This window comes from Malaclemys terrapin, chromosome 3 (genome assembly GCF_027887155.1).
Source record: "Malaclemys terrapin pileata isolate rMalTer1 chromosome 3, rMalTer1.hap1, whole genome shotgun sequence".
Lineage (NCBI taxonomy): Eukaryota > Metazoa > Chordata > Testudines > Emydidae > Malaclemys > Malaclemys terrapin.
In genome coordinates, this window is record NC_071507.1 from 71,416,058 (window position 1) to 71,439,404 (window position 23,347).

A 23,347-nucleotide genomic window follows, 5' to 3' on the forward strand; every position below is an offset into this window, starting at 1 on the left:
AAGTGATCCCCTTCCGTCTATCATCTGCCCCAAGAGTCTTTTCAAAAGTCATGTTGGTAGTAGTGGCACAACTCCGCAGGAAAGATATCTTAGTATTCTCTGGAATTGGTGCATACACAACCAGATCCCCATCACAGCAGCCTGTCTCCTGGGGGTTCACAACATGACCACAGATGCACTCAGCAGACGCTTCTTCCAAGACCACAAATAGGAAATAGACCCCAGCATATTACACGGGACACCCTCAGACAGACTAGTTTGCCACAGAGTCAAACAAGAAATGCACCCACTTTGGCGTGAGGAGTGGACTGGGTCACCAGTCCCTGGGGGATGCTTTCCACCTTCAATGGGCATCAGTCCTAGTGTACACATTCCTCCTAACTCCTCTAATGGCCAAAGTTATGCTCAAAATAAAAGAAGACAGATCCAGAGTCATTCTAATAGTTCTGACTTGGCCCAGGCAAACATGGTTTCTGTACCTTATACAGCTGGCTTGTTTATTCTCTGAATACTCTTCACACCACTCCCCATCTCCTCTCCCAGCAGGGCGGGAAGATTCTTCCTCCCAATTTCACGATGCTTCATCTGAAAGCATGATTGATGGATGGCTCATGGGACTAGAGACAGCCTGCTCAGAGAATGTAAAAAGTGTGTTGTTCACAGCAGGAAACAATCTGTTTGGTACACATATTTTCAAAAATGGATTCAGTTTGCCAGTTGGTGTGACCTGAGACAGGTTTCATGAATGACTGCATCATTTCCAGATATATTGGACTACACCCTAACTCTGAAAATCTCAGGGCTATCAATGAGCTCCATAAAAGTCCACCTGGCAGCCATCACGGCTTTCCACCCCCCAATAGAGGGCTGTTCTGTTTTTCCCACCTGATCACAGTGAGATATCTTAGAGGAGGGCTGGGAAAGCTTTATCCATCAGTCCAGCACCCTACTCTGGTATGAGACCTCAATGTGGTCCTTAAATGCCTCTCAAGATCTCCCTTTGAATCTCTGCCTACCTGCACTGCTTCATTTATCAGAGAATACTGCATTCCTGATAGCCATCCCTTCGGCACAGTGGGTTGGAGAAATAGGGGCTCTGATGGCATACCCCTCCCCCACACTGTTTAAGGACAGGGTCATGCTGTGGCCCCAGCTGAAATTCTTACCTAAAGTTTCTTTCTAGTTCCATATCAATCAGCCCATTCACCTGCCTGTTTTCCACCCCAAACTGCATCTAAATCACCAGGAGGCACTGCTACACTCCCTTGGCATCAGGAGAGCCTTGGCCTTCTATCTAGATAAGACTAAGCCCTTCAGAGAGACCCATAGGTTATTCGTCTCATTAGCAGATAGAGACTGCCAGCCCTTTTGACCTAACCAGAGTGCATTTCCAAGTGCATATCAGGATGTATTAGCTCTTTTTATGAGTTTCACAATATTCATCCAGCTTCAGATAAATGTATTCATTCTGCAAAGTCCATTGTCACTTCTATGACCTTCTTCAAGAATGGGGTGATTACTGAAATCTGTAAAGCTGCTACTAGGGCGTCTATACATATGTGCATTGAACACTGTTATAATTCCTAACTCTGCCTCTGATACCCTGTTCGGCTCTGCTGTACTTTCCTCCGTACTGGACTTGACTCAGAAGCCCCCTTCGCCTTAGAGGATACTGCTCAATAGTCACCTAGAACAGAGCACCTGTAACCATTTCTACCAGGGATGCTACTCGAAGAAGAAGAAATGGTTACTTGCCCTGTGCAGTAACTGTGGTTCTTCGAGATGCGTGTTCCTACTGGTGCTACACTACTAGCTCTTTGCCATGGAGCTTTACGGTAGAGAAGGAACTGAGGGTGGCTCACCCATGTGATGCTATAGAACAATGTCACGGGGCACAAGACTAACTAACACTCATGCACAGGCCTAATGGACACTGCTATGAGAAATCTCCAACCAAAGACACAAGGGGGCATTAGTGCACCTAGAGTTGAGCATGGTAGGGACACATGTCTGAAAGAACCACAGTAATTGCACAGGATGAGTAACCATTTCTACCAGGGTGATAGGAACAGAATAAAGTCTAGATGATGTCTATCTTGGATATTAAACAAAGTAATGACTATTGAGTTGCATAAGTGAATTATTTCACTCAGAGGCATGGGTTTACTTTTTTCCATAGATTACAAGTGAAAATTAGTTTGTTCTCAAGTTCATTTCTATTTGCACACATCACTGAATCATCACAGTTCACTATGATTGGCAGTTGTTGCTCTAAAGAGGACAATAATAACAACAATAGTGTTTCAGGTAAAAAGTGAAGTACACTGGAAGAGCTATGTGTAAAAACCTGCACAGTGCTTGATTACAGTAGGCCCTGTACAACCTCGATGTATTAATTCCTAATGTTAATTAATAGTACATTTATAGGCAAATTCTTGCCAAAGTGACGTGGGAAGAGGAATACAAAATCTTTATTTCAAAATGTGCAAAATTGTTTGTATCGCAGTATTTAATTCCCAGTGCATTGCTAATTTTTCCATTTTTAAATAATTATTCCAGGTCATGGGAGACAGCTTGCTATTATCCTCAGTCTTCCAGTTTTCTCGGAAGATAAGGCAATCGATAGACAAAACAGCTGGCAAAATCAGGTAGGACATTTTTTTTTTCTTCACTCAGAAGTTTTTCTTAGATTCACATTCCAGATAGTAGCAGTAAAATGCAGAATGCATGGTAGATCAAGTATATTGGTACACTTATTTACTTAAAAAGATACTATTACTTCAACTTCTCGGTGGTCAAGAAAGATTTTGACTTTTGAAGTGAATTAATCCTCTGTTGCCGCGGACTCAAATCTGCCTCTCTACTTTGATATGTCTCCTTCTGTCCAAACTAATATCTTGGCCTGTCTCTCTGACATCTCTTCATGGATGTCCAGCCATCAGCTTAAGCTCCACCTGGCCAAACATAACTGCTAATATTTTTCCCCCAAGCCCTCTGTGATGGCTTTGGCCACAGAGACCCGCTTAGGACTGTCACCTGACATGCTGAAGTTACCTCTGAGCCCATTTTCCCTGCCAGCTTGAGACTCCAGAGCCCTGCCTTGTTGAACCAGACATGCTAGCCTGCTGCAATACAGACCCAGGTCTGGTGGTCCACGCCCCCAGAGCTGCAGACTTTAACCAAAAAATGCTCAGCAGGTCATCTATCTCCAGCACCCAGACATCCAGTTCCCAATGGGATCCAAACCCCAAATAAATCGGTTTTACTCTGTATAAAGCTTATACAGGGTAAACTCTTAAATTGTCCATCCTCTATAACACTGAGAGAGAGATGCTCAGCTGTTTGCTCCCCCAGGTATTAATCACTTACTTTGGGTTTACTAATAAACAAAAGTGTTTTATTAAGTAGGATTTAAGAGGTTTCAAGTAATAACAGACAAAACAAAGTAAGTCATGAAGCTAAATAAAGCAAAAACACGCAAGTCTAAGTCTAATACATTAAGAAACTGATTACAGGTAAAATCTCACCCTCAGAGATGTTCCAATAAGCTTCTTTCATAGACTAGACGCCTTCCTAATCTGGGCCCAATCCTTTCTCCGGTACAGTCCTCGTTAGTTCCAGCAGACATCTTAAGTGGAAAGCAGGGGTGTTCTCATGACGGCAGCCCCCTTCGTTCTGTTCCACCCCCTTTTATAGCTTTAGCACAAGGCAGGAATCTTTTGTCTCTCTGGGTCCCCACCCCTCCTTCTAAATGGAAAAGTACCAGATTTAAGATGAATTCCAGTATCATGTGACATGGTCACATGTCCTGTGAGATCTCATTCTTCATTACCCACAGGCTTGCCCACTCCTACACAGGAAGGCTTGCAGGTAAATAAACCATCTACAACCAATTGTTCTAGTCAATGGGAGCCATCAGGATTCTAAACCACCATTAATGGCCCACACTTTGCATAATTACAGTAATACCTCAGAGTTATACTTCATATTTCTAGCTTCAGATACAAGAATGGTACATGCATATAAATAGGACGAACACACTCAGTAGATTATAAGCTTTGTAATGATATCTTACAAGAGACTTTTTGCATAAAGCATATTCCAGTTACATTATATTCACATTCAAAGCATATTTTCATAAAGCATATGAAGTGCAACGTCTCCCTCTTTTCTCAATCATTATGGACAACACCACCATTCTCCCCTGTCATTCAGGTCCATAATCTGGGTGTCATCTTTGAGTCCTCCCTCTCTAGAACCTCACATCCATGCTGTGTTTAAATCTTGCCGACTCTTTCTGTACAATATCTCTAAAATACAGACTTTCCATTCACACAACTAAAACTCTTGTCCAGACTCTCATCATCTCATGTCTCAACTACTACAACCTGCTTTCTGGCTTTGACAAATGCAGTTTTGCCCCCCTTAAATGCTACTGCAGAGATCATTTTCCTAGCCCATTACTTAGACCACATCACCCCTCTCTTTGCAACTCTGCACTGGCTTACCCTTTTCTGTCACATAAAACATCAGCTACTTGTCTTCACTTTTAAGGCCCTTCTTGGTCTACTGCCACCCAACCTCTCATCTCTCCATCGCTATCAAAATGTCCATTCCCGCTTCTATTCAGCCAATAATGCCAGCCTCCATCACCCACTTGTCACATTTTTGACAAGCACCTTCTTGTTTTCTCCCATGCCATCCCTCACACTTTGGAGGTATTCCCCATAAACATCCTCAAAGCCACCTCAATGTCCTCATTCAAATTCCTGCTTAAATCTCTCCTTTGCCTTCACACCTACAAAAAACTTGACCATGGTTAAGCTGCTGGTGTGCTAAGACTGCTGCCTATCATGCTGACCAATATTATTTTCTCCTTATACTCCCCCATATCTCTGTATGTATATACCTGTTGTCTCTTGTCTTATACTTAGATTGTAAACTGTTTGGTCTGGTCTTTTTGTTCTGTGTTTGTATAATGCCTAGCACAATGTGGACCTGCTCCATGACTGGGGCTCTTAGGTGCTATCACAATACAAATAATAATTTTTATTTAAGCTCTTTTTGGTGGTAGTTACAAATGCCTTTCATTTGATGCTTTTTTTTTCTGGGTAAGAGGTGCTCCTCACCCTATGTGCTTTCATTCTCTTAAGTGTTTTCTACACAATAAGGTACTTGTATATTGATAGCTTTCTTTATAAAATATTGTAGCAGTTAACAGAAAGTACAAATGTCAAAAATGAGAAATAATCTTCACTCTTGCAAGATGCATTTCACCCTTTTGACTGCTGCATGGATGTACAGTATTATGTATGGTAATGCACTTTGTGCTGGCATGGGGGAATGGAAACACTAAATGTAGATTTCAGGGTTCCATAACTTAATTTCCCACTTCAATTGTACTCAGAATTAACTAGTAGCATTTAAAAAGTACAGTAAAAATAATTTGTAGGAATTTTGTGTAAAATTTTCTGATTGATCATATAGCAATTTAAAAATGCATGGAAGAAGCAATATAGAATTTGACTGGTATGTCTCGGATAATGTAATTTTAGATGTATGACTGAAATTAATTGCCAAAACACAGATTTCATCCACAGCATTATGCAGCTAGCAACAGCAGTGAAGGTGTTACTATATCTGAGGACGATATTGTGGTAGTGATAGTGAATAGGCTTGCTTAAAGACAAAGACAGAGAAACATAACATTCTTTTTGAAAGCGTAAAAGCACTATTGAATTCAGTTACACCAATATATATATATTGTTTTCCTTGTATTCTCTGGCACAGTGTTTCCCAAACTTGGGACGCTGCTTGTTTAGGGATAGCCCCTGTTGGGCTGGGCCAGTTTGTTTACCTGCTGCATCTGCAGGTCCAGCCGATCGTGGCTCCCACTGGCCGAGGTTCGCTGCTCCAGGCCAATGGGAGCCGCTGGAAGCGGCGGCCAGCACATCCCTCAGCCCGCCAGGGGCTTTCCCTACACAAGCGGCGTCCCAAGTTTGGGAAACACTTCTCTAGCAGAAGTGGTGTGACTCAGTGGAGAATCAAGTAAAATCTTTTTAAAGACTTATCCACCAAACCTGACTGCTGCATTAAAAATAACAGAATACATTGATAGCTATAAACAACATTTAGGAGGGTATTACTCTCATGAACAGGTAGTTTTGTTCCAGAATTGGTATTCATCCATTTCTCTGATCATAATTCAGTGATGAGCTGCCAAAATATTAACAACAGGTTCCCTCCTCCTCATCCCACGAGGGGGTTGTGCCCCCCCCCCGGACTCCTGCCCCATCCGACCCCCCACGTTCCTTGACGCCCCCCCCCGGGACCCCTGCCCCATCCACCCCCCTTCCCTGTCCCCTGACTGCCCCTTGCCACCCCATCCAACCCCTCCTCTCTTTCCTGATGGCCCCCCGGGACCCTTGCCCTATCCAACAACCCCTTCTCTCTGTCCCCGACTACCCCTGGAACCCCTGCCCCGACTGCCCCCCACCGCCTCATCCAACCCCTGCTCCTTCCTGACTGCCCCCCCCCCGGGACCCCTGCCCCCATTCAATCCCCTTGTTCCTGCCCTCTAACCACCCCAACCCCTATCCACCCCCCCACAACCCCCCGAACTCCCCTGCCCTCTTCCAACACCCCCTTCCTGCCTCCTTCCCACACTGCCTGGAGCCACTCGGCAAGGGCCGGGGCAACGGGACCCGAGCTGGGGCCGGGCTGGGGCGCTCGGACGGGACTGGAGCATTCAGTCGGAACCGGGATGGGGCTGGGGCGCTCAGCCAGGGCCGCGGGGAGCCAGGCTGGAGCCGGGCTGGAGGGAGCCGTTCGGCCGGGCTGGGTTGGGCCTTGCCGCGCCTCTCTGGAGCCACCCTCACGTCCCAGCTTACCTGCCTGCTGCTTCTTTCAGGCTTCCCGCAAACATCTGATTTGCAGGAAGCAGGGGAGGGAGAGGAGAAGGGGAGCGGAGCGTTCAGGGGAGGAGGGGGACGTGAGCTGGGGCCGGGGGCAGGGTGGACAGCTGCCCAAGCCTTTGTTAAATAAAGTCCTTTTAGAACCGGTTGTCCCGGAACAACCGGTTTTAAAAAGGCTTCTAAATTTTACAACTGGTTCCTGCGAACCGGTGGGAACCGGCTCCAGCTCACCACTGTTCATATCATTGGGTTGTGGGATTATGACATCAGAGATAAACCAATCATTCTCTTCTTCCTCCTTTTTTCCTCTTCCACTCTCAAGATGATTTGCATACTACAATTTATTAAAATGTTATTAAAGTTCTTAAATTTTTTTATAAAATGTAGATCCAAATTTTTTCATGGTATGCAGATTTACAGAAAAGTGCTATTTATTTGCCTCTCCACTAATCCACATCAGATTATTTGAATTGGACATTGCTATGGAGAATTAGCAAGAATGAGACTTTTTATAATGAAGAGTGCAAATGCTCAGAACTCATAAACTGTGTAAGGTTAATCACTTCTCAAAGAAAGATGTAATTTAGTTTAATAGTGGACTGTAAAAGGCTAACATCTGGACACATACAAAATTTAATATATTGGAACTTGTTCATATGTTGAAATGGTTTTTTTTAGAAGGAATTCAAAATGTTGAAATTAGAAACAAAATATTCTTATACTTCAGGTTTATATTTCAGCATAATCTCCCCAGGAAATTACAGTTATGTACATGCAGAATTTTTTATTTTTTTATCTAATTAAATGTAATCTGTTTCATTAAAGTAGGAATCTTGTTGACTGGCTGAATTGTTCTTGAATGTTTCCCAGCATGATACCTGTCACAGGAGTGCCTCAGAAATAATAAATTACTCAAACATTTTTTCACTTTTTATTCCTTTGTAATCCCTCATCTCCGGGGGCAACCTGATACCTTTTGATATGAAAAAATGTTGCCAACCCAGTTGCAATTCATCATAAACTATATTTAGAGTTCAGTATAATGTCTTTGTATATTCAACAGTTCTTTTAACTCCTTCTGAAGGAAGCAGGTTATTAAGTAGAGTCATATTTGATTTGTTTTATATATGTGAAAATTTAGAAAGTAAATTAGGTATTATATAATCAGTATATAGCATGAACCAAATTTAGGCATACTATGCATGCTCTGTACATTTACAACAGGATGATGCATTTGCATAATACTGTAAAATACAGTGTAAAAGTTTTCAATAGTATTTCCTACAGTACCTCTCCCAGTGAGGCAATCAAAGATTTTTCATTTTACTAGTAGAAAACTTGAATAAGTATATGCCAGTTGTGCACTCCTGCTAAATTGAGTAGATTAAATCTTTGTTTATATAAAAGATTCATAATATAAAATGATTTATAATAATATCAGCAGAGAATTTGGCCCATAGTAACATAGTGAGAATCAGCAAAGACTGACAACTATCAATCTTGCACTATAACAGAGTGCTTCAACTTGAAAATCAAGAGGAATTTTTCAAAGGCACCAGTTAGAGGTGGGCACCTAACTGACCTTTGTGTCTGAAAAATCTTCCCCCAAATTTTATCGGCCACCAGTGAGAGATTGTTACAAGACAAACGCAGTGCAGGCAACTGGAGTTGTGCTAATGAATTGTGTCCTGAGTACTATAAACTTATATCTCTTTAAAACAGGTAAAATCTGTCATTTCCAATAAACACATTTCTTACATTTTGGATTGAGAGCGCTATTCTTTGCTGTATTATTTATTTTCAATACCATATGCAGTTTAACCCAAAAGACTAGCTGAGTTAGGTTCTGAATTTAAGTACATATATTTCATCAGTTCCTCACAAGAATGTTTGCTATAAATTAAAAATATGCTGAGATGCATCTGTGTTTAGGAAATAAATGAATCTGAGGGAAAAAAGAAAAATAAATCGTTTTGTTTTGCTGGCTTCTTCCCTATTTGTCTATAGACAATGGTGGATAAGAATCTCAATGATTGCACTAAACAACCCCAAAATTCCACAGCTCACTTGCCCAGCATCCTATCACCAGCTTTTTGGAAGTCACTTATAGTGGTGACTCCTCAGAGAAGAGAAGGTCTGCACAATGTGTCTGTCGCACCAGTTATGTACCCATCTAAGACCATAGGCACATACTTGAAGCAGCTAGCCCCTCACGCAGTTACATTCTATTTTTAGCATGCTAACTTGATGACAGCTAACACAGATAAGTCTCCTTGAGCTGGGGATCACATCCCCAGACATATGCTAAGTGTGATCTTGGGAGGGCAAAACCAACATGCAGTTCTGTGTTCGTGCTAACTTCTAGGCTTTTCAAGTCTCCTATATTTGGAGCAGAGTGTCTAGTGTGATGAAAGTAAAATGGAGAGCTGCACTGTCAGTTAAGTGTATTGGAGAGAAGGTAAAGCAAGTGTACTTAATACCATAAGGAGAGGGATGGGAGGAAAGGCAGCAGTCTTGTAGGCACATCAGGAAAACTTCCATAAATATTTGGATATAAAAGTTGCAAAAACTAATAAAAAACATAAAAATTGTTGCAGAAATATTTTCTAAACCATTTTCACTTTTTAAAAATTCACAATTTTTAAAAATAAAATTGGTTCCATTTTGATCCCTACACAATGGAACAACTTTAAAATGTATTGGAAGTTTTTTCCTGACCAGCTTTAGGTAATTGAGATCCATCAGTTACCAGTGTTGGGACATGAAGTTAAGCGCTAGTGGCCACAGGTATGTGGCCTTGATTAAATTCTAGCTGGCTCAATGTGGTTGTGATGGACTTGAGCAGCAAACAGAAGGGAAATTTGCCCTTTAAATCCTGGAAATCTGGTGTTAGAAGCCTATGTGTAGATAGATAGAAGTGTCAATTTTTCTGTCTGTATCTAGACCTAACAGGAGGTGAGAGGAGATATGCAGAAATCAGGGGAAAGGCAGCACAGAAAAGGAAAATACTGATAGATTATTGAGCAAAAAAGAAAGAAAATACAAGAGACTAGATAAAATAAGTATGGGGAAAGGGAGAAATTAAAAGATAAGGAGAGCTAAAGATCGAGAAAAATAGAAAAGATGGAGAAACAAACAGCATTAACTCTGGAGTCACTCAGGCTGAAGCCAGTAAAAGAATCTGATCACCTGACCTGAAGGTTGGAAAAATTTGAAATAATAGAATTGATAATAAGAGGGTAAATGACGGAAAAGGGGGAAAGATAAAAGTGTCATATCTGAGTGAGTGTCACAATACCTTCTGCAGTTTCTTGGGAAAGTATTGAGTGCCTCCTGGTGAATTTTGGAAAATAGAATATTTAGAAACAATTCTGCTTATATGTCTTAGATTTTCTGAACTTTTCTTTTTACTAAGGATATTTGCATTCAACAGGAATGTGTTCTTCTGGTCTAGCTGCATATTCCCTACATGAAGTACTAATCCCGTGTTTGTTTGTCACATCACAATCATTTCCACAGAAACTAATAAGTGTGATGCCAAAAACAGAGCATTATGACTTCAGATAAGGAGTAAGGAACAGTAAATAATTCTTAAGCACTAAAGAAACTGTGTTCATACTGATGTCCAGAATGACAGACAAGCCGGTAGAAGATGCAGGAAATATAGCCAGAGCTGATTCTCTATACAATGTTTCCCAAATGTCTCCAGGAGTTATTTGCGCCAGTATTACAGGACCTAACTAGCTTTACTCTTTTTGTAGCTCATCAGCCTGCAGGTAAGTCCTAATGGTTCAAAATTAGTCTGACTTTCAGGTCTGCAGGCTTGCAGTTTGATAACTTTGAAGGTGAGTTTTACATCTTCACTCCCTGCCAGAAAACCTTGAATATCTTCCTGCCATCTCTCTGAGTATATCTGTAACCAAATGGTTTTGTCCCACTAGAACTACTGAGTCCTAAAGAGGTGGGCTCCTTCACAAGAGTGTCATCTTTCTCCATACCCTTGATAATTTTCTGGTTTATTCTGTCTTCTTGGAAAAGAGAGGTTTTATTAATGCCTATCCTTGCTCTGGCTTTGTCTATTAAGGCACTAATTCTCTTCTTCCTTTGGTCCTTTGCCTTGTTCCCGCTTCACTGAGTGTATGTCTATGCTACAATGGGGAGGTGTGATTGCAGCATGTGTAGGCATACCCAAGTAGCTTTGATCAAAGCTAGTTTGGGTAACAATACCAGTGAAGCCACAACAGTGTGAGTGGCTTCATGCGCAAGGCCTGCTCGCCCAGGATCCTGGTAACATACTTGTGTAGAACCATAGGACTGGAAGAGACCTCGAGAGGTCATCTACTCCAGTCCCCTGCACTCATGGCAGGACTAAATATTAGCCACACCCATTGCTGCTGCCACCGTTTCACAGCTATTATTATGCAAGCTAGCTTTGATCTAGCCCAATCAAAGCTAGCTCACATATGTTTACACATGGTGCAATCGCACTTCCTGATTGCAGTGTAGACATATCCTAAGACAGCACTTCTTAATGAAGTGAAACATTTGACAAGAAAAACTCATGATGTTTATGGTTTGATATTGAGACAACAGTGACCGTGAAGATCGGTGGCAAAGTCAGGAGGAGCAATTAGGACAAATTTGAGCTGCCTGCAAAATTTAAAGTATTAATAATAAAGGGGCACAAATTTTGAAAGATTAGACACTTCTACCATGATGGTAATTTTTAGGCTGAGATTTTTGAAAGAGCTTAAGGAAGCTGGTGCCAAACACCAACTGCAATTCAATGGAATTTGGACACACAACCCTCTTAGGCGCTTTTAAAAATCCCAGCCTTTAAGAGATGTAAAATGCCACACATCACACCAATTTCACTTATAAAAAATGATTTCCGGAGAGAGCCCCCACTAACTTGGTGACTGTTTAAAGTGTGTGGCCTTTTGATGGTGCTTTAAATTAATTAATTTGCATGCCTGGACACTTATGGATGCCACTATCCCCTGAATGGAAAAAACATAGGTAAACTCCTTCTGGTTCTGAAATACCACTAACAGGTGCAACGATTGCAGCTGAATTTTCGTTTGTTTAATAACTAATCAAATTATTCAGGAGAAGGCAAATTTGAGATATACTCTCATATGGTGTGATAGTTAATGTCTTTTATTCACTACTTAAAAATAAAGGTGCAGTAACGCAAACATTAAATACCCATAGATCCCCTTTTCTTTGTGATGTGAAACTTTGACAACCTGAAATGACATTTATGTGATGTAGCAAGAGAATATAAAAACTGTTCAATACTGCAGGGAAATAATAAAACAAGAAATTGTCTTTGAAGCACCTACTATAATGGGTGCTCTAAAATAAACAATAAAGGGGAATTTGTTTTCACTGTACTAAAACTCTCATGTTACTAAGTTTATATACATGCAGTTGAGGTTTCTAAGATTCTAGGTCACTAGAAAAAAGATCTTCAGCCCACCCTCAGAAACCATGTGCTGTAATAAGTTTGATTAACAAAAAAACTATCAGCATTACTAAAGGAGTTTATAAAGTCTGCACAACACAACTGTCTTCATATTTTTTCTTTATTTTGCTACCATGCTGTATTTTCCATTAATTTATTTAAAAGAATGAAAATGAGTCATCATTTTTGATCTATTAACATTATTTTTTCACTTCTATTTGCAAGTGTTGTAAAATACAAGATCAATAAAAGATTTTTTGCCTGTTATAAAAACATCAGTTCTGTGTGGTAAAAAAGTAGCAGTGATATTTAGATACATATTTTCAAAATAATGCAGGTATTTAGATGTGACTGCAATTTTTATGGTCACTAGCAGTTATACAAGGAGTTAGCTACAAATTGCATTTGAAAATATAATCCTTAATGCTAGGCCTGTGGCAATTGTCTCTATTTCAAATTCCAATTTGTCAGTGTTTTCAAAGTTGTTGTTTTTTGTTTTGTTTTTAACATCATAGGTCTGTAGATCTTTGAAAGATAGTGTATTTGATAATGTATCTCTTTTTAAAATACAATTTTTGCATTTCTTGTTTATAGAATATTATTTAAGGACAAAGACCGGAATTGGGAAGAAATTGAAAACAAGTTACGAACTGAAAGCGAAGTTCCTATTGTAAAAACTTCAAGCATGGTATGAAGAAGTATCTTCTTGGGATGGAACGAGACTCATTTTCACCTGGTTTCTAATTCATAAATGATTGGGCATGTTTTAAAGGGGAAGAGGCAAGGCAATAATCTTGAGAAAAAGTTTGAGAATTTAGGAGACTTTCTACCTCAATAGCTCTTAAATTAGTTAAAATTTTCATACTTCATGGATATTGAACAAAATGACAAGAAAAACAGTCTATTCTCTAGAATTCAGCATCTTAAGAATGTTCATTTAAAATACTACAAAGCATAGTTCAACCATTGTGTTTATATGCATTTTGTTAGGTATGTTACATTAGGATAATAAACCAAAGGCTAGTGTATTCAGAAGATGTCACTCTCAGTGAGAAATGGCCTGAAATAACCTGAGGTTTTTTTCTGAAGAATGGCTTAATAAATCAAAGAGTCAAAACAAACACCGACTCCTTAAAATACCTTTAAATTGAGCAAAGAATAATTTAGTAACCCTCAGAATTTAAAATCTGGATTATGTTTGAGGAATTCTCACTGGAATTATTTCACATGCTTGAGGAAGACCGATTTAATTACTGGCTCTTACTATTTAGAAAAATAGTTGTACTTTGATGTAGGTGAATGAAAATAGTTAGGAAATATTGTAGAAAGAGCCCTCTTCAAAATTAAGCACATTTGTTTTCTGATTTTCAATTGACATTATAAAATGTGAAAGTAAGAATTTGTTATTCCTTCTTATTTAAGGCCAGATTGTGGCCCATCTTGAGCACCAATGCAAGGGAGTTGAGCATGTAAGTTACCCCCTTACTCCATTGCACTTTGCCACTGCTTCCTGCAAGGAGAGGGAAACATGCTCTGCAGAGCCACTACATCACCTCCTCATGCCCAAAGGAATGGGAAATGTAGTCACACCAGTGCATTCGGAGAGTCCACAACCATCAAGTCTACTCCCTTCCTGGAGCAGTGGGGAGACCAGGAAGGAGACTGAATTTACTAGTCACGTTCTCACAGCACAACAATGCACTGTTCCTTGCAATGGGCTAAATCACAAGCTGATTAACCCTTAGTTTTCAGTCTTAAGTCACTAGATTTTAGAACTTTATCAGATTTGATAATCTAAATCCAGCTTTATTTTTCTCTTAAATCACTGAACATTTGTTATTGGTCTTGTAATTTCTATAGAACACTCATTTTTTCAAAGGCAGATCCACTTTACTGATAAAGTGCTGTGAATTGGGTACGTTTACAGTTCTTTTTTAAATTTGGCAAATAAATTCATAAAAACTTCTGAAGTATCTTATAATATTAGAAACATGGTAACTTAAGAGAGGTATTCTCAAGTCTTTTTCAATGCAGGTCTTTCTTTTACCAAGGAGTCTAAGTTTGTATCCTAAAATTCATTTATATATACTTGTTATTTAAGGATTCTCATAGAAGGAAGAAATTTTTAAACAAAGTTTTTTAGTTTTTGTGTTTGTTCCTAACTTGATTGATTTTAATTTCACTGTTTTTCCTATGGCAAAACATTAAAGTCCGAAATTTTTTTGGTCCCATCTACTAAATTTATAGTTTCTATTTAGTATTTGGTATCAACAGTTTATTGGTCAGTGTCTAGCACCAGATTGTAGAATTCCAGTATTTACTGGTTCTAGATCAAATGTTCTCAAAAAATGCCGAAGGACTATCATGACTATTGTCTGTGGAACACTGATGTCATGTTCGAATGTGGAATCTGCTGAAAGATATCGCCTCAACCAATCAAACCCAAGATAATTGGCTCAAGTGTTTCATGGCCACCTTCAAGAATCCATAAATTGGATTAATCAGTACAGAAGTCTTTCAAAAGAATTCTGGAAGTCAGTTGCTATTTTGCAAAATTCTTAGCTTTTAAAAGAAGAATGTTTCTTCATTGCTCTTTTCAAAGCATTATGAATATTAGAACTTTGCTGCTTCAGTTTATAGTTCTAACATGCCCAATTGGTATTCCAGAGGCAGGATTATAGATGCACCCAAACTGACCTTATTGCAGGTACTCCACAACAACACATAAGAACATAAGCAAGGCCGTACCGGGTCAGACCAAAGGTCCATCTAGCCCAGTATCCTGTCTACCCACAGTGGCCAATGCCAGGTGCCCCAGAGGGAGTGAACCTAACAAGCAATGATCAAGTGATCTCTCTCCTGCCATCCATCTCCATCCTCTGACAGACAGAGGCTAGGGACACCATTCCTTACCCGTCCTGGCTAATAGCCATTAATGGACTTAACCACCATGAATTTATCCAGTTCTCTTTTAAACTCTGTTATAGTCCTAGCCTTCACAACCTTCTCAGGTAAGGAGTTCCACAAGTTGACTGTGCGCTGCGTGAAGAAGAACTTCCTTTTATTTGTTTTAAACCTGCTGCCTATTAATTTAATTTGATGACCCCTAATTCTTGTAGTATGGGAAAAAGTAAATAACTTTTCCTTATCCACTTTCTCCACATCACTCATGATTTTATATACCTCTATCATATCCCCCCTTAGTCTCCTCTTTTCCAAGCTGAAGAGTCCTAGCCTCTTTAATCTCTCCTCATATGGGACCCATTCCAAACCCTTAATCATTTTAGTTGCCCTTTTCTGAACCTTTTCTAGTGCCAGTACATCTTTTTTGAGATGAGACCACCACATCTGTATGCAGTATTCGAGATGAGGGCGTACCATAGATTTATATAAGGGCAATAATATTTTCTCAGTCTTATTCTCCATCCCCTTTTTAATGATTCCTAACATCCTTTTTGCTTTTTTGGCCGCCTCTGCACACTGCGTGGACATTGTCAGAGAACTAGCCACAATGACTCCAAGATCTTTTTCCTGACTTGTTGGAGCTAAATTAGCCCCCATCATAGAGTATGTATAGTTGGGGTTATTTTTTCCAATGTGTATTACTTTACATTTATCCACATTAAATTTCATTTGCCATTTTATTGCCCAATCACTTAGTTTTGTAAGATCTTTTTGAAGTTCTTCACAGTCTGCTTTGGACTTAACTATCTTTAGCAGTTTAGTATCATCTGCAAACTTTGCCACCTCACTGTTTACCCCTTTCGCCAGATCATTTATGAATAAGTTGAATAGGATCAGTCCGAGGACTGACCCTTGGGGAACACCACTAGTTACCCCTCTCCATTCTGAGAATTTACCATTTATTCCTACCCTTTGTTCCCTGTCTTTTAACCAGTTCTCAATCCATGAAAGGACCTTCCCTTTTATCCCATGGCAGCTTAATTTACATTATTAAAATGAAATGACTTAATAGCTACAGTTTCGTGTTAATGTATCAGTAATGTAAGTACTGATATATTAGTGACTGCACCCCTTGTGGCTGTGGGACAACTATCTGGTCATAATCATGGTTACCTAATTTTCTTGAGTGGTGCCTAGACTGTACAGCTCAGACTTTCTAGGCATGGTCACCATGTTAGCTGGGTGCTCAACTCCTGTATATTATATTAGAGCCACCATCAAGCTAACCTCTGCCAGTTAGAATACCTTTTGTCCTGTGGTATAAGCTATCCTGATTACCCCTAAATCAGGTTATGAGACATGAAGCATCTTCCTCACATCCCCTAAAAATGAATTTATATTGTAACTTTTCTGCGAAGCCTTGCTGGTTAGCTGCCTCAGTGTTTTGGCAAAATGGTTCTTTCTAACCCTGGTGCCATGGGGGGATTCAGTCTGGCTCATGGTTGGGAATAGGTTTTGCGGGTCCACGAGCAAGGAATGGAATGAGCCTTGATACCCATGGAACTCCCCATTTAAGGAATCGATGTGGGCAACTGGCCAGTCAGAGGAATTCTTTGTTTCTGATAGGGCAACCAGTTGTGCATCCCACAGCAATGCAGCCTGATCTAACTGGCCATCTGGCCAGGGGTCCTGGTTATTTCCCCCCTCCCCCCCCCCAACACACACACAAACAACCATCTCCAACAAGAGCCATTCCTACTGCAGGGAGATACAACCCAAACAACTAATGAGAGGATTTCTTTTAAGTTTACTATTGAATTATTAAATCTGCTTTTTCTTAGTGAAAAGTAGCACTAGAAGTTTGAATATTTGTTTCTTCCCCAGGAGATTTCATCAATCTTGCAGGAGCTGAAAAGAGTTGAAAAACAGTTGCAAGGTATTTCATGTTTTATACAGTTTTGCTGCATAATGTCTAAATGCATTGCAGAAACCCCTAATAAATACTGACCAGGGTAAGGTAATATTAAGGCTCTCCAAAATGGCTCACATTGATTTATTTTGTTTTAATTCAAGTCTTTGGTTTAAACAGTTATGGTACATCACTATTTCAAGGAACTAAGATTGAAAGGTGGAGTAAAAATCCCTAATTTCCTGACCTCCTTCATGCATAATTGTACATTGCTTTGTAAAAGTAATCATCCTGGAGTACAGGGTTAGACATTTTCCATTAAAGCCATATAAACCTTATTCACATCTTACTAAATATGAATGCTGGGAGAAGATATTGTGAACTGAGCTAAACTACATGACTCAGGGGAAGACTGAAATTTTCTCCATTGGCCAGTTTCCTACTGTTCATAGAAGAAACTTTAAACAATTTTTTTCATGTCATTGTTTGAACGAGTGTATTATATATTAATTCTGTTTGAAGTAATTAGGATCTCCATGTAAGCTAAAACAAGACTTCCATAATGTATATATAAAAAGAATAAACCAAAATGTTATTTTAATAAATTATAATAATGATAATCCGTAATCAAACATTAATATAATATGAATGTTAACATCTCAGTAGAGAGGCTTTACTAAATTATTTTAAAACTATGAGGGGAAATGATTATGCACTTTGTATGGAAGAGAGAAGGCCAGAGTTAAAATGAAAGGGAGAGAGGCTCCCAAAAGAAAACAAGCGACTTACATCAGGAAGGCTTGACAGATTCAGTATTTTTATTTATGTATGTATTTGGCAAGGGACAGTTTTGCAGAATGGCAGCAGAGATTCAGACTGGTTAGATAGGATAAATCAAGACCTCTCCAAGGCACTAATATCTTCATGTATAGAACAATTAAGGACAAGAAAGAAAAATATAGTAGGAGTGCAGCCTGTAGGGAGTGTCTAAAACAGGTTATTTGATTATGTCCAAAAATTAAGGAGTTCCAGGTTAATGCTATAAAAGGGATATTTAAAATTACATTGTCCTCTGTACTTCAGGGTACTGAATAATTTATTGATAATACATTGAGCTACCAAAATACAAAATAAATGCTAAACTATTGCTTTTTCCTGTGTCAAGACTAATTATGAGGATGTGTGGTGGGTGGAGATACATGCTTCAGTTATAGAAGTTTGCTATGCAGACATGGCTAAGAGTGCATCACATGTATATTGCACTTATAAAATAAATAAAATGCAACTTTAAACGATTAATTAGCTGAGTTTGACTACATTAAAGAGAACCTACACATAAAATGTGTACACACATAAGTTTGTGTGAGGTGAAGAGCAGATTATAGTTTTGATGGGAGAGATGGAGTAATGGTCCATGTTTATGTATATTTCTTTGTGAGATTGGGTTTTGTTGTCTTGGTTTTTTGTATGTTGTATTGTAATTTGCTATTTTGTTTGTATTCTAATTTGATTTTAAACCCTCTATTAATGTATGTTTTTTAAAAAAAGAAAATTTCAGGAGAAAGATCTAGACGTCTTGGACAGGTCATTGAAGATATCTGCTCACTGTACACAAACTCAAAAATGCTAATTTGATTCGAAGATATATTTGTATTAAGGGATGAAGAGTAATAAAGGACATTTTAATATTAAACATATTTATATACGTTGATTACTGTGTTTGGGTTAAGTCACTTTACCTTAAAAAAATTAGAAATATGAGGTCCTGAGAAGGGTAACAAAATGTACGAGTGGGCACACATTTAATCAGAGATTAAAGCAGTGGTTATTTAGGTGCTCAGACAATCTAATTAGACCTTATGGAAACATAGATCAGTTCTGTTTGGAAAGCAGAAAAATATACGTTGAACATACCAAATTATTAATTGTACAGTGAAGCTGTATTAGGTACTTCAGTTTTCCCCACTTCCTAATGCAGTCAGTTAAAAGGGGTAAAAGAAATTACTGTTTTATGCAGCATTTAATCAATTTATGGAATTTACTACTATAGGATATTACTGAAGGAAGTATAATATCTTAGTAATATTACAAAATAAAAACCCTTGTATGTGAATAAGAACTGCATCTGCCATTACAGTATAAGGGCTATGGGCCCTCATGATACCAGATACAAGCTGATCATCAGCTAGTCTTAGACTGTTCACCCTCTCTTTTTTCTAACCAAACCATGCATTGTATAGGTTTTGTATAGTTTCCCTGAAGTATTGAGGCTTAGTATATGAAAAGGCTTCTGCCAGAGGTGACATACCAAGCTACAGTCATCATCATGTTCTTGTATTCGAGTAATTATTTTGTAATGTCTAGCAGACAAAAGGCCAGCATCTCTGTCAATATTCTGGCATTATAGAAATAATCAATAGAACCGAATCTTTGCATCATCATTTCCATTCAGACTCTGAAAATGAAACAGAACAGTGCTGAGTTATTGATATTAATGGGTTGACTGCAGACTCTTAACCCAGGGGAGGGAAGCAAAGATGTGTATGAATTCAAATGCTGAAAAGTATGATAGAGACTTTGTTTAAGAGTTGTTTTTCTCAAAGCACAAAACCCTAATCTTTGTTTTTGTTTTGTTTCTCTCCCTCCCTCCACTCCTTGGTGGTTTAGTGATTAATGCTATGATTGACCCTGATGGTACTTTGGATGCTCTGAGTAACTTGGGATTCACAAGCCCTGTCTTACCTGCTCAACCTAAACATAAGACCAGCCCTGTTTCTCACAGTACCCGCGCTCAGATACAACCAAACTGTCAACCTGAAGCTAGGGCCCTTCGGCCTGCCGTCATCTCTGTTTCAACTGCATTTGACAATGTTGAATCCAAGCCTGACTTCAGCATACATTTCAACAGGTTCAACCCAGATGGGGAAGAGGAAGATCCCAGTGTGCGTGAATGACATTATTAATTGTTGTCATAATTACCTTCAATATGGAATGTCTAGAAATAAATGAAGAGTCATAATGTTGCTTTTATACACACAAAAAATGTTCAAACTGCAGTTAGTTTAAGCCAGTTTCCTTTAACTGTGATGCTTTGATTGTCATTCACATCCTCTTCAAACCATACAGATGAGCATTGATACCAATATAGAAAAGCAGATTGTGGCAGGTTTGCCCTTTGTGGTTGTGTGCTTTGCAAACAGAATTCTATCAGCAGTCTTTCCATACATAGATTTTTCTTTTTAAGAGCAATGCTTTTAAAGTGACCTGCAAGCAGACTAACATTCAATGTTACTGAAACCCCAAGTCACCTGTGCCAACCTGTTCTATAAATGGACCTCTTCAATTAAAGTTTGTATAGAATTATTGAACAGTTATGTTTGATGCTGAATAAGGGGATTTATATAGGATACATTACCTTTGAGTACAATAACACATTATTGTATAAGATAAGACAGACTTTGCAAAGCATTCATTCTTTCATACTGAAATTTTCAAATAGTTCTGTGATTTATATAACCTTGTTGCTGCGTAAATTATCTTGGAGTTTACGAAGTTCAGCTATTATGTTTGCACTAAGAATTTGCTGGGAGTGGTAAGTGAACATATCAATATCAATAGGAGTCAGTCTTTCGATGTACATAGAAAATTGATAATACTGTACTTGTTTCAACAGAGCAGTGTTTTAATCCACTTTCTGAAAGGACAATTTGGCACTTTTTGATCTTGTTCAAAATGTCTTTTTGATGTGAATGAAAGTAGAAGGATTTCATATCTCATTTCTCTCCAAATGTTTGTCGAAACAATAAAACAAGTTTACACGTACAACTGTGTGGGACATTTAAAAGCATAGTGAGGCAAATGGGTTCTCATACTAAGTTGCCAATTCAAATGCAACATAAGTTTACAAAAGCGATGTGTGTTTCTTGGAATGATCATGAGGTGTAAAATTTTCTTCTGAAGACTTGGAGATAGTAGTCATAACTTGGTTGATCAATAGTCTCACTCCCAAGCAAATAAATTGCTTCTGTCTGTCTCTCTGTCTTATACGTTTAAAAGGACTCTGAAAGAAGACTGCTAATATAGATTTCTTGCTTATACCACTGAAAAGCAAGTGTATTTAAAATATCCTACATAAACCTATTTTCTATATAAGTTGTCCCAGTAACGTAACATTTGGAAATAATAAAAATAAAAGTAAATGACCTTGTATTTCCAGAACACTAATTTGGAGGAATCTTATTTCTGTTAAATGTAACTAATAGACTGGAATTTCCCTGCTTTTGCGTCAGTCTCTTTATATTAATGTTACACATACAGTTTTGCAGCTTTTATGAAATGGTCTTTAGTAGTTCAGCAATAATCCTATATGACATATGTTTAAAATACTTTCTGTACATTTTTAAATTGTACAGGATTTCAGAAGTCACTAAAAAGTTAGACCAGTTAATAAAAATGCAAAAACATTTTTGTAGCGATGTAAGAAAAACCAATAATTTGTGGTATAATGGATTTCATATTTGTTTAAAGTTTAAAAGAAAACAGAATATCCTTCTTGTACAACTCAATATTCTACTCCATTAGTTTACAGAGGCGATAGAAAATGTTTAAAATGGTGCAGAAGGGCAAAAATAAATTGAAAATAGGGTCAGGTGTTGAAAAATTAGTGCACCAAAACCACCATCACAATTCTTTCTTTTGTTTAATCCTTGGGAACAGAATTTTTCCCTAGACACATGAAAAATAGGAAACGGTTTAGAAAAAATTAAAAATGTATGCTCTCCGCACAAGATTTTGTTTGTGTTCATTCAGGCATTTACTCCCTTTTGTTCTGTAAGAAGCATTTTGCATTTACTATGTTATTTTGTATGGACATATTCTCCTTATTTATTTTTGTTACAATTATTATGTATGTTATTTTGTTATATGCATTTACAACTCCATTTTTAAATAAAGTGTTTCTGGAACTTTATATAATGTGTGTGTGTGTGTGTATATATATATATATATATATATATGTATGTAATTCAGTGGTTTGAAACTAGGAAGGTTCAGATGTTTCTGCTTTGTTGGAACTTACATTAAATTACTCAGTTAGGAAATGGCATTTTCCTAAATGTACTTCCAGATAGTCTTCCTTTCCTGGAAGATGTTACATTGTATGTTGTTTCTTCCAGATCAGATACACTGCTCTGACAATAATACCTACTGCTTGGTTTTCCACATCCAGGCTCACCATTTCCACACTGGTTTTTACTTCTGCTTGTGCAGCTAGAGGGGCAAAATCAGACCTGTCAATCACCAAGTAAACTCCACCTTCAGAAATGAAAACAAATGAATTTTGATCTGCCTTCTGGCAGCAGCAAATAGTAGTTTCCAGACCTGTTTTCCATGAGCTACAAAGCACAAGAAATCCTTTTTAAACATTCTGATTTTGTTCCAGATTGGTGTCTTTGCTTGTCCCAGCTGGGAATTGGCCTGTTCTTTTCTTCAGGAGCCTGTCTAGTCAGGGCAATGTGAATGTGCTCCATTGAGTGCAGCAGCCTAATGTACAAATTTTGCTCTAAGAAACATTCTCAGTCAACATGTTCCACCATCTACCTTCAGCCATCAGCCCCACCACTGGCACAGGTACCCCGGGTTTCAGCACTCAGTGATGTGGTGCACATCAGAGGCTGGGGATAAGATCTCTGGCCTTGCTTCAACCCAACCTGACAGTCCAAGAAATGGCACCGATGGAAGAAGGTGCTCGGGCTCTGGTGTCTGCACTCGGCTGTGCAGCACAGAGCACAACAGAAGGGACTAACTCTGATCTTGCTTCAGTAACCCTTCCAGACTAGCAGGCACAAAACTGGACAGGGGTTCCAGAAGCAGTTCCACAACTCTCCACTTCAGACCAGCAGAAGGACCCAAGGATCAAATGACTCCATGGATTCCAATTAGGCAAGGCTCTAGCACTTAACACCCCAGTAGGGACATCCCCTATGCTCTAGATGGACCTTGTGGTGGTCCCCACCTCAGCTGCCACTGTTGTAAAGGTACCTCCCCTAACTGCCAATGCTTTCATCAGCTGGGAGTGAATGCCTTTCCTTGCTTGTATTCCTCACACACACAGCCCCCTCTCTGTAAGCACTGCAGCAATCCATGATTGTCTCC

At 38.9% G+C, this 23,347-nt stretch overlaps 1 protein-coding gene across 9 annotated transcripts in view; it reads left to right on the top strand.

The window, feature by feature from the left end:
- Window positions 1-22,157, top strand: part of CEP170 (centrosomal protein 170) — a 188,508-nt gene extending 166,351 nt beyond the window's left edge. For all 9 annotated transcript variants that reach the window (XM_054023210.1, XM_054023211.1, XM_054023215.1 and 6 more), the window contains 4 exons: window positions 2,560-2,648; window positions 12,976-13,069; window positions 17,170-17,221; window positions 19,862-22,157. In XM_054023210.1, coding sequence (XP_053879185.1) covers window positions 2,560-2,648; window positions 12,976-13,069; window positions 17,170-17,221; window positions 19,862-20,148 — 522 coding nt within the window. In that variant the 3' untranslated portion in view covers window positions 20,149-22,157. The remainder of the gene's footprint in view (window positions 1-2,559; window positions 2,649-12,975; window positions 13,070-17,169; window positions 17,222-19,861) is intronic.
- Window positions 22,158-23,347: the final 1,190 nt, after the last annotated feature.